General features: G+C 41.8%; 1 protein-coding gene across 6 annotated transcripts in view; it reads right to left on the bottom strand.

The window, feature by feature from the left end:
* Positions 1-489: 489 nt before the first annotated feature.
* The window catches only part of ccser2a (coiled-coil serine-rich protein 2a), a 47,291-nt gene continuing 35,052 nt past the window's right edge, over positions 490-12,728 (bottom strand). For 4 of the 6 annotated variants that reach the window (XM_086179853.1, XM_086179855.1, XM_086179852.1 and 1 more), the window contains one exon: positions 490-5,997. In XM_086179853.1, the coding sequence (XP_086035979.1) occupies positions 5,275-5,997 (723 nt within the window). In that variant the 3' untranslated portion in view covers positions 490-5,274. Of the gene's footprint in view, positions 5,998-8,908; positions 8,949-10,224; positions 10,310-12,728 lie in introns of all 6 variants that reach the window. The other 2 variants (XM_086179856.1, XM_086179857.1) reach the window with 2 other exon arrangements.

Genomic DNA, 12,728 nt, shown 5'->3' on the forward strand with positions numbered 1-12,728 from the left:
ACATATATACATACATACATATATACATACATATATATACATATATACATACATACATACATATATACATACATACATATATATACATACATATATATACATATATACATACACATATATATACATATATACATATATATACATACATATATATATATATACATATATATATACACATATATATATACATATATATACACATATATACATATATACATATATATACACATATATACACATATATACATACATATATATACATATATATACATATATATACATATATATATGTATGTATATATGTGTATATATATATACACGATAAGATCATTTTTACATATTTACATATTTAATGTGCCCCTCCATGCTTTGAACAGCTTTTATCAAATGTTGTCGCTGGACTTTTGCATTCAGAGTGTGCCAACTATGCTGTAAATGAATAACATTCTTGGAACATAAACCAAAAATACTGCTGAAAGACTTAAAGCACATGACGCGTCATGTTATTAAAGTTATCACCATGTATTTTCAGAATGCTTTGAGCGTTATGCTACATTTAAAGCTGTAGTGTGGACTTTTGTCACCATCTGTTGGCAGTAACAGTTACTACAGCACCTGTCAGGAGGTACAAATGCCATTAGCTTCGCGCTGGCCCTGATTCCTAAAATGTTTTGAGCATCTCAAGTCCTACAAAATGACGCCGTCATAACTTGATCCAAACCCAAGATTCAATTATTTATCCAAACCAAAATTAGTACAGGACATAATGTGAATTTTTGCAAGCAGCGACGAGCTTAATGATCATTTTGGAATCATTTGGTGAGCCACGTTCATGCATATGTAAGGGGAATGCACTTAAGCTTTAAAAAGAACATTCTGACAACTCAAACTTAAAGCTCAAATCAATACAAAAAACACTGCATGGGAATATTCTATTCAAACAAACATTTTTAAGGAGATAATACTCAAACAGACCACAGTTGTTTGGAAGTCATACTTTATTTCCACAGACGTACAACCAGTAGACAGTGAAAACAAGGGAAAAGGCTAATAAGGTCCTTTAACTTAAATTGGGTTCAGCAGCATTAAAGTGTAGTGTATGTACTCTAATGTATGTGAGAGTACAGCAGAGGATCTAGAAAGGATTAACGATCAGCAGCGACTGTCAAAGTACTAACTCCCACTGTGGGACCCATGTTTTCACCTCTAGCCTGTCATGGACGTCCCGCTGCCATCCACAGCTCTGCCCTCCAGGCAAACCTCCTGATAAGCTTTGACACACTTGTCAGAAAACTGGTGCAACCTTTATTGCTGTCTCACATGGCTTCAAAGAAAAACAAGATTAGCTTCGCAAAGAGAGATCCAGTGGGAAAGAAGAAAAAAAGCAAACCAGATACTGTAAAAAAAAAAAAAAAAAAAAAAAAGACATGAAGATTGATAAAAAGCCTCGAAATCCTGTTTAATTTTCAGTCGTATAAAGTGCATCAGACACCTGCAGAGGATCTAAAACCGGAGGACGATGTACACCGGTAAAGCCCACTAATCACTATACCGCAAGTTGACTTTTATTCTTTTCTTTAAAATCAATCATCAGGAGTTGAGGAGTGGTGGTTAAGAAAACAGCTGCTGCTGCTGATTTTAATCTTTATGGCTACTTGGGGGCAGCGAATGCAAGATGTAAACAACACTGACATATTATAAAGAGCATGTGAGTAGAGACATCCAGCAGACAGGAGTGGGCAACATTAGCATTCGTGTGATTTTACATTCAATATTCCTCACAAGCATTTCTCTAATCTGATGATCAGGTTAATACACAGTAACGACTTTAGCAATTTTGAAGTAAAAAAAAACAAAACAAAAAAAACCCACCTTTTTTTCTCCCCACCAAAACATTTATTTTTACTTATTTGAAAATTTGTGAGTGTTTTGTTGTTGTTGTTTTTTTCCTGGCTGCTAAGAGTTGTACTTTTACATTTTAAATCAAAGGATATTAGTCACTATCACATTTTTTTCCTCAGTTGTTCAATCATAGCAAAGGAGGGGGGACAAATATAAAATAAAATTCATGACATCCTCCATGCTGAACAAGGGAGGAGTTCTGCCGTCTCTTCCCGTGTAGTTTGGGAGGTTGTGTATCTGGCACTGATATTTTTACTTCTGTAAAGGAAACCAATATGCCACAGTAGAAAAACCTCAAACTTCTCAAACCTCAGCGGCTTTCAGCAGAGCGCTTGGTGTTTCCTGCTGGGGGGGGGGGGGGGGGGGGGGGAGACACACTTTGGTGGACACAGGCCCTCGTGTGTGTTGTTTTTTCATTAAAGATCAGTGGATTTCCTGCTCAAGAACATATCAGTTGATAGATGGTTTACTGGCTGCAGCCTTGTGCCATTCAGAGTAATACTGGAGAACACACAGCACCCCCGCCCCTTTGGTAAGTTTTCTTACAGTGCAATGCGGTTAAAAAATTGTCTTCCTGCTAAAGAAAGCTGATCAAAATCCTGTACGAGAATTGATCCGAGTTGCTGCAGAGTTTTCAGTCCAGTTGCGCATTTTTTTTCTTCTTTCAAGCATAGCAAACAAGGCTGATTGGCTTGACTGCTAAACTGAGCTAAAACATTGATTTGGAGATTAGGAATACAGCACAGGAAAAAGAGGGATAGTACTGCCCTGCTTTCCCTGGCATGAGTTTGCCTTTGGCCTGTGGGCAGACACATCCCTCCTTCACACACACACACACACACACACACACACACACACACACACACACACACACACACACACACACATATCCAAGAAGCACTGGCAGACAGAGGTGTCTGGAGATACCAACACACAAACAGCAGACAACATTGATTTCCTGGTTGGCATTCCTAAGCGCTGAGTGACACAGCTGAGGGGGATTGGACTATTCTCTGGACCACAGTGCACACAAACAAACACGCTATGTATTCAGCATCACACTCCTGTCTTGCATACACTCTCGACATTTTATAGACAAACACTGACAAACAAAACTGCTCGTACTGCTCATGGCACCTTCACCATTTCATCACTACCTGTCTCCTTTTTTGCTCTTCAGCTCCGTCTATTTTCTCTGGCTGAGCATCTTTCCAGTCCACTTCATCTTCAGTTTTTAATAAAGGAAATGTATTTTTCTTGGCTTCTGGCAACAGCGTTGGGTTTTCAGTTGGTTAGGCACAACCAGGCAACTGATCCGCAAATAAAAGCCAACCTCAACTCATTTCAAAGGTAATCTAGAGATCTTTTTTTTACTGGCTAACTTAGAGAGTTTACTTTGATAGAGGTACTTCTGACACAAGTGCAGCTTTATGTAATTTGTTAAATAATTCAAAGTGTGTATGTTTGTGTCCTTGTGCGGCTGCTTGGAAGTGTGACATGATGTATGTGTGAGAGTTCCTTCCGAGTTTTGTGTCTCCTCGAGTTGTGTCACAGCGCTCGTATATCCGCGCCTATGGGACCCTCCTGTGTGTGTGTCTGTGTTTGTTTCTCTCTGTGTGTCTCACTCGGTCTACGTAGGGTGCATTATTGGACGCAGTAGACCAGATAGAGCCAGAGGCATACACCAAGTGGTCACGCGGCGTGACAGAGAAGGGAGCAGAGTTGCTGTCAGAGGGTCTTTTTAACACACTGCTGCTCGCCGTTCGCTATTCAGGGACATTTTTGGGAGCATTTGACTGAAAAAAGAAAAAAAAAACAACTCCATAAAAGATATAAACACAATTCTCCAAAACTCCCACAGAAACACCTCTAAAACCCTGAAGGCTCTCCACCTGAAAATACTGCACTAATACCTTTGATGTTCCCAAAGAGATGTGCAAGAGAGCAAGAGGAAGAGGAGGAGGAGGAGGGTGGTGGTGTGACAGCGGCTCACCAGGCAGCAGCAGCTTCACACGTCTAATGCATCCCTGTTAGCTGATTTTCTCATGTGTGGCCCATTGAAGGAGACAGTTACAGGAGGCAGGTGTCACTTCATCAGACTACAGGTGGATGTTTTTTTTTCTACTTTGCTTTATGGTCAAATTTCAAATTCACTTTGCTGAACCATGTCTTCTTTTTCTCCCCTTTTATACAGCACACAAGTGTGCACAATGAAATTTTCAGGTTTGGTGTTCTTTCTGTGTTTGCACATGGAAATGAATGTGCCTGAGAACATGCAAGTTGTTTTTTTTTTTCTTTTATGCTGCTCTACTCCTCTAGATTGTGAAAGCTAATCCTGCAATTATGCACCTTTTCACCTTTTTATATGGCCACCAATAGTACAATGTTCTTTTTTGGGGGCCTTTATTTCCAGCTGGGTTGTATTTAGACTCATTCTTCTAATCCTTGCGGGGTTCAGAGGTACATTTAGGTTCTTGCGTAGTGAGCGGAGCTAAAAACATGAATGCATCTACAGCGTGAAGCTGCTTTGTCCCTCGACTCGGAGTCTCTCATCTCTCATGTGCGTCACACAATTTTCCTCCTGGAGGAGAAAACTCAGGTGAACTTTGACGCTTTTTACATTCCAGTCTCAAGCATCTGTTCAACCCGGTCTTGTTTTAACCTCCATCTTCCCCCTGGCTTTCTATTACATTGCAAAGGTCACATCCATGTCAAGTGTGAGAGTTTAAAATCAAATGCACCTTTGTGTCAGAGGGCAGAGCTTTGTGAAGACAACTAAGACTTTTAAAATGTGTTCATAGCCTGAAGGCATTATGGAAAAACAAAACAAAAGACAAACAAAAAATGGACTTCTTTTCTTACACTACTTTTTGCATCAGCAGCATTCATGAGTGAGTGCAAAGCTTGTAAAAACAGATATTTATAGTTTTCTTCTGAGGGACTCTAGAGTTATATACCACTGTGGCATGTTGTGAGGATCAGATCCAGCTACATATTTTCAAAAATCAATCAAGCTAAATGGTTGTTTGTCTCTGTATGTTGGCCCTGCGATGGACTGGTGACCTGTCCAGGGTGAACCCCGCCTCTCGCCCGTAGATGCTGGGATAGGCTCCACCCCCGCCGCGACCCTTACTAGTAAGGAATAAGCGGAAGATGATGATGGAATCAAGCTAAAAGGTGTGGAAGCCCCTTTAAAAAATACAGTACCATAACAGCAGGCTGTCCCTACAAAGCCCACAGGGTTCAGGGTGTTCCTTTGACACTCCAAAGGTGAAACAATCACACAGGTATTTAAGAGGGAGGGAGGAAAGGATGAATTTAAAAGTTAGTTTGATTCCAGTTTTTTAACTATGACGAGTGGATGTGAGCTCCTTAGGGAATCTTTGGTTTGGGGAGGCACGAGCGACTCAAAGGGCTCTTGGCTGACCCAGGATCTTTGGGCGTGCCCTGGTTGGGCTGCTCCAGGCTAGTGCATGATGAATCCCTGAAAGACTCTGATGTCCTACGAGATGGAAGCAGTGAAGTGCGAATAAGACTTGGAACCTGCACCTGGGGTCCGGTGTTGAAGCAGGGAAGGCCTCTAGATGGAGGGGGCAGCTGCTTGGTTCTGTTAGCTAAAGGCCCTAAGGAGCATCCTGTTTTCAGAGTAGCGAAGCCGCCAGTTCCCCCCGAACCGACTGCAGGAAGACACACTGGCTTGTGGAAGCGGGGAGGTTGCAGCATGCGAGGGCAAGCTGAAGCAGCCGATCTGGGAGTGGCAGAATTCTGCAGCATGCCTGCGTCGGCTCTCCACACACGCTGTGCTGCAGATGGAGCCGGTGATGCTGGACTGTCTCTGGCAGTCACCTTCTGTGGAATCCCGGAGCCTGGGCGTTGCAGGTGGGTACTGAGGAGATGAGTCAGCTGATTTGGGTCTGCTGGGGCAGACACATCTGCCGTAAGGCCTTCAAGAGGACAGTCAGCATCTACATTGGCGCCTCCCTCTGCACTACGCTTTGCAAGGTCACTGCGGCCCTCTGTGGGGGGAGTTTTTACTAGTCTTCCCTGGTGGAAATGCTCGTTGAGGCAGGGGTTGAAAGGCTGTAGTATTTGAGGCTGCAGAAAAGAGGAAAGATACATGAATAAGATGCTGTAATAAAGGTATGTGAATAATGAGGCTGGGGTGGGCTCTTTTTTTTATCATGCTCCAAAAATGACTTTAAAAATCATCCCCTTTTCCTCGTGTCTTTGATCCCTGTGGAATTCAGCCTACTGAATATTTTTGCAGCTCTAGAGGAAATTCTAAATCCAACAAAGCGAACACAATATTCTCCATTTCTTTGACTTGCTTATTTACTCTTACAAAAAAAAAAAAAAAAACAGCTTGTTTCAGCTGCCAGTCACCGACCTTTTCCTAGAATGGGGGAGTCAATGTCACAGAGGAAGCCCTGATTCAGCGCTTAACAACATGTAATAAACCTGCCGTGTGAGTGCGTGGAAGGAAGTATTCAATTCATTTTGAAAGCACTGCTGCAGAGTAGCTTCAAAACAATTCTGGGAACTACATTGCCTGCTGCCTGTGGTACAACGTGCTGAGCTGTTCGCAGTATCAAATCCAGACCAACCACAGGGTTGCCCTCCACATACAGCAGGTGTTAACATAAAATCATGATACCACAAAAGTCAAATGCAATTTTATAACAACCCTAAAACAATCACTGTGTTGTGGAGTGATGTTTTAAATTTGTTGGGTTAGAGAGAACTACTATGGACCGATATGAAGCAGAACATAAAGTAAGCATATAAGTTCATCCTGTGACAAGGGCAGCAAGGCAGCAGTGGCTTGGGTCAGACTGCACAGCACTCTATGAATATCTTACAATGTATAGTACATTTTCTCAGAGGTCTCTGACCTTAACATCCTTCAAACTACTTATAACATGACCCTTCTTCATTCAAAATCGATTCTTTAAGACACTTTGTTATTTAGAGTCAGAGTTTGCCATCAGAAATCCAAGGGCGGGCCTTTGTCCTTCGAGTAAGACCTGAAGAATCTAAATCCACATGGAAGCTACACAATAGCAGGAACTTCATTTGATAAGAAAAGGTGAGGAGATCTCAGAGGAGGAGAATTGACATGTGGAGCTGTGTTGGTCATGACACTATGTCAGTTATTTGCATTGCAATTGAGATTAGATGTCCGAGGCCACAGCTCCATCTCCTGGTCCCCTGACACAACGTGTCTACTTGCCTGTTTCAAAGCTCCCCTCCTTCTGTCTCATTTTATTTCTGTTATAGCGTCTATTGCAAGCAATAGCAATCGTTTTTTTCCAAGATCATCTCGTTTCTGTTCGTTATTACAGCAGATCTGATCAGTCCGCCACTTGCGTGCATAATGATGTCAGTTAAATTGGCACAGAAATCATTTCTAGCATGATTCAGACACGGAAGGAAGAATCACTACAGCTAAAATAGAATAGGTTCATTTGATGAAATACACAAAAGAAATCATGAAGTTGTTTGAACTTTCTTTGCCATACACGTAATCATAACATCTTTGGTGGTGGGAAGGTCTGCTAAAATGTATGTATTTATTCTGCACAGCAGGAAGAAGATAATGACATCACGTGTGGCATACTAAAATGGACCACAGCAAATAAGTGTTTACATCTACAGAAGTATGATTCAGGTCCTAATAATTCGGGGCAGGCATTTGAGCTGTTGGCTGGATTACCAAGAAGTAAATACCTCAGGTCAGTAGTCATCACTTTCATAGACAGTCAACAAAAACGTGCTGATTTGATTCTTCCTGTCACCATGAAAACTGGTTAGAAAAGCAACAAGCACAAATTTGAATTGTGATGTAAATTAATCTCCCTTTTGGAATCGGTAATAGGGTGTCACTCTGTTTCAAAGCTGAATTCGTGTCATTTCCAAGTGCTTGAATATGGTGGAAGCTGTGCGAGAGCAAAGGCCGTGGGACCCGAGATTTTTCCGTTATTTGCAGTGCTCAACAGCTTTCGCTTGTGGAGTTAGTGTGATTTGACACGGCAAGCAGTTCATACGTATCTAAAGACGCCTAAGACGCCTGGTGCTTCCAGCCCAGCACTGCTCCAAATCTCTAGCCAGACTCTTCTCTTCCGTTGTTCCCAAATGGTGGAACGAACTACCAAACTCTGTGCGTTCTGCTGAGTCCTTTTCTACTTTTAAGAGACAATTGAAGACTCAATTGTTCAGAGAGCACCGAGGCACTTAACCTGACTCTTCTCTTTGTCCTGTGGGGTAGAATAAGTCAGAGGGTCCAAGACCCAGCACTTAGTGATTATGTAGCACCAACTGTGTTGTGTGATGTTGTATGTTTGTCCAAAAACAAAAAAAAAAAAGGGAAGGGGGGGGGGGGGCGACACTTCTTCTGCCACTAGATGGCAGTACCTGTGACAAAATCACAACTGAAGCACTTTTGCGCTTCCTATGGGTTTTTCCTTAAGTCTGAATCCTTGCTTGTGTTGTATGTCGCTTTGGACAAAAGCGTCTGCTAAATGAAATTGGAGAATTGGAGAATTGTAAAGGCACCGTTTTTCCAAAATGATTTAATTTAAATAGAGCCCATCCAAGTCCTTCAGGCTGAATATCTAGCGTAACAAAAAACCTGTTCTCTAAATAGATAAAGAACAACAAACCCACCCAGATGGATTCACGAATGCATGCATAACAATTACACGCTTCATTCGATGAGATGGAAATGAATAAAATAAATACTGAGATGATTTTTTTTTAGCACAAAAATAAAAGATAAAACTATTGTCAAACGCCAACAAGGACATGGAATAGAAACAATATCACCGTGAGCACAACTGAACAGAGCGTACCAAATGGAAAAGTAGAAATCAATGATGTTAAAAAGGAAAAACCTCCAAAAAAATTAAAACTCCAAATACATGCAGACAAAGAAAGTCATGCTTCTGTCCAGCCTGGCGTGCAGGAAAAGCTGCTTGTTGGCAGCATGTTAAAGAAAGGCTTACTATACCATGGTTTGTCAGTGAAGTACTGCACTAGGTGCTCCACTCCTTGCAATAGGCATTATGTGTGTGTATGTTTTTTGGGGGGGCAAAGATAGAACAACAGACAAGGAGAGAGGAGACCATGAAAGAGAGAAGAAGGAGGAGGTGGAGACATGTGAGGCAGACAGTTATTGGGGTTAATACACTTTAAATCCAGAATTAACACTCTGCCCACGCTTGCAAGAAAAAGGTCACACATTAGCTCGATAAACAAACCATTTTCATGCAAAATATAATTACTGTATCCTCCGTTCACCCAGACCTGGAAGTCCAAGTCCTTCTCTAATTCCAAACTATCTTGCAAGAATACTTGGCTGTTTGTGTTAAAGCTGCCAGTCCCAGTGGGGGGGTCAGGCGATTAGTGAGAATCATGATGAAAGATAAGCCGCAGTGTACTTATTTACCACTGCATACCAACTATAATCTATTTCAGTGTCATTGCTCTCTTCCCTCTCTTTTTTCTCCCACTCTAGCTGGCACCGGATATCAATTCAGACATCAGAGAGATCTTAGAACCTGCACAAACATTACATTTTAGATGAAGATATAAATGGAGCTGGTGGCAAAATCCTAAACTTGGTCACCTGACCTCACCTGACACATGTCAAGGTCTATGGATGTGGATGGCCAGCTGGATGCTCACTAAGACTACACAGGCATTGCTTTCATACTCAGCGTTCTCCTGGGAGGTGACATTTTAAATGCTGGGCTTTACGAACATTTTTGTCAATAAACACTTGTGCACTTGAAGTATGTTATAACAAAACATCTCTACCACATTTTATTTCACCTTCTTTTTTCCTTTTCCCACACCGGTACGGATGAAAAGAACCCCATCGTGGATTCTTCAATTCCTTTCTTATTTTTTGCTTTCCGCTTACCCTTTACCTGCCACCCTCATCATCACAGGGCGTTTCAAACCAACACATGGACAGCTGTGATTGTGTTCAACATCAGACAACACAACTGATTGAATTGCATACATTTCCATTGGAGACCAGAACAATCGGCCCTTATGGGATCTTTTACATCAATTCATGTCAGGGTAGGTGGTAAAGCAGGGGCTGTAAATACAGCTGTCTGCAGGAAGAAACTACTCTGCAACTGAACACAGCTAATGAAGTTATAAATGGGCAGCAAAAGAAAAAGGACCAGGAAAATTTAAAAAAAAGTTGCTATGAACTATGAGGGATTTTAATTGGGGACAAAGTGAAACTTTTCAAGGCTGTTTGTTGTTTTATAGACGAGAGGGAAAAGGTTGCAAAGGGTGTTAGTGACTCACTCTGTCTGCGCTGGGGCATGCTGGTACAGGTCAAGCCCTGGTGCTGTGCCTGCCACGGGGACAGCAAGGGGGTGGGCAGCACACCCTACGCGGAGAAAAAAAACACACACAAAGGACAGAAGGCATGACGTACCAGGACACACACACGCACGCACACATGCACTCACAAAACACACACACAAATGTTAAATGAGAAAGCCCTGTTAGAGAAAAACAAACACAAGCACCATGACCACCACAACAAATCCCAGCAAAGTTATTTCTATATACAGTTTGTTATATCTTTAAGCAGCCATAAACAATGTAGCTCACACTATATTTCCCTGTTGCCTCTTCTACCACTATCTAATAACAACAACTCCTAAGCAACAAATATTAAAGAAATCTTCAAATGTATATACAGTACCGTCCAACCGCGAGTGTCTAGAAGCCAGTAGATGATGTACTTTTTATTCTCTGTTTAGCCCCTATTATCGATAACATTAACTACCTGAAAGTTTCCAATTTGTTATTTTCTTCCACCCTGAGCCTGACAGAAGACTTTTATCTCCTTTCTTGTAACATCATATATATATATTTTCTTTCCTTTCAGAGATATACTGCCATATCTATTCTCATCCGTCCCTAGAGTCTAGCCTTCAATATGTTCTGGAAGAGCACTCCAATCACTGCAAGAAAAACAACATACAAACAAAAAAACCCACCCAAAAAGAAACAAAAAAAACAAAAACAAAAACAAGGTGACCCTGGGAAGGTAAATGATTTTCACAAGTGAGCAAACCATATGAAAACGACTGCAACACAACATTTCCACCTGTCACTTCCACCTTGTCACTGACAGCTGACATGACAGGTTTTTATAAGCCGATAGAGGAAGCAGGGAGATTTTTCATAAAGCTGTGACAACATCACTGGCAGTAAATTTGATATATATTCACTAAATATTCAGAATATGATGGTGTCTAAAGCACATCAGTCTTAGTTTACATGTGCTTTTCAAGGACGATACATGAGCAATAATTGCAGGCTGAAAAGTGGCAAATCCATGCGGTCAAATCAAGCACAGGTGTGACAGCTGCTATCGTTGTTCATCGTGACCGTTTTACTTCGTTTTCCTCTGACTTTTTCCCCTCTACCTGCTCTCACTTTGCCCCCATCACGTCTCATGTCCTCCAAGCATTTCGATTGACTGTGTAGGCAAACATGCATCAGACGGAATACAAACGTTTTTCTTTGATACCACAGCTATCTTCAGGTTAACTAAATCAAAGATCCCTGGCCCCCCTATCTGGAGAGGCAAAGTGAAAGAACAGCAGGACCATCACGTTAAGCAGACACCATCAACATCAAAATCAAGATCAAATGCTACTGCTTTCCTCAGCTATAGAGGGAGCCGCCTCTCAAACAGGACCCTAATATGGAGGAGAAGCACAGAATCTGTCTGAGGGAAAAAGAAACTAATAGAGGACGGGGGGGGGGGGGGCGACTTCACAGCAGGTCCAACCTATGCAATTTCAGAGCCACCTAATACAGGGTAGGGGAAGGGGTGCCAGCAGTCATCCATGTCCTTCCTAGAACACCAACAACTTGAAGCCCCAGCAGGAGGCCTCTGCCAAGACCTCCTGCTGAAGCTTCATTTGCAGGGAGGAAAACCTTTGGTGATGAGAACAAGAGGGGAGCATTGAAGTGTTCTTTCAATGGTTCTGTTTGCTGTAGCTTTATTAGACCTCCACAGCAGTTTAGCCTATCAATGTCTCTCTCTTTTTTCCTTTTTTTTTTACACAGATATCCATCCCTGTAAAAGCTCCTCAAAGAAGGGCTGACAGAGCTTCACAAGGGCAAAGAAATTGGGAAAATATAAAAGTCTTTCAGTTTCCCTCAATTTCAACAAAGCATCTTTCATGTTTGTTCAACAGCACAGAGACCTTGGGTTCAATGCCTGCCAGTGGTACTTCCGGTGTGGTCGAGCTTTCGAAAGAACATGAGTGAATGGCCAGTGAGTCTCTCTTGTCGTTGCACTTGTGACTCCTGCTGGTAGACTGGGGAGGCTACACACACTGGGAGGCAGAACTTTGGCCCAGACTAGATGGTGGGTATATTCCAAACGGCCAAAATTTGCCTGCCGTAAGAATCAATTTGTCCTGCCAGAAGTATAAATAAATGAGGGAAACATTTTACAAGTATACTGTAAATCACTGTTTATCCTGTTTTCTTTTTTGGGAAGTAAAATCCTTTATAAATATACAGGATCTCTTGTTTTTATAAATGGAACATTCCACCTAATGCAGTTCTTCACGCACTGAATGGCCAGAGTTACGCACAAATTTCTAATGTTACAGTACATTTATGTTCTCCCGATTCTGGTTGTTTCACTCATTGCTTCAAAACTGCACCTAACAGATTGACCTGTAATATACAGGAAACACCCTGCTTTAACAAAGGATGTCATCACTGAAACAAGAACTGTAACGTCTTCATTCAACAGCTTGAGATCTTACAAGCAT

Source organism: Aulostomus chinensis, chromosome 16 (genome assembly GCF_037954235.1).
Source record: "Aulostomus chinensis isolate RoL2024-O1b breed Wild chromosome 16, RoL_Achi_v1.0, whole genome shotgun sequence".
Lineage (NCBI taxonomy): Eukaryota > Metazoa > Chordata > Actinopteri > Syngnathiformes > Aulostomidae > Aulostomus > Aulostomus chinensis.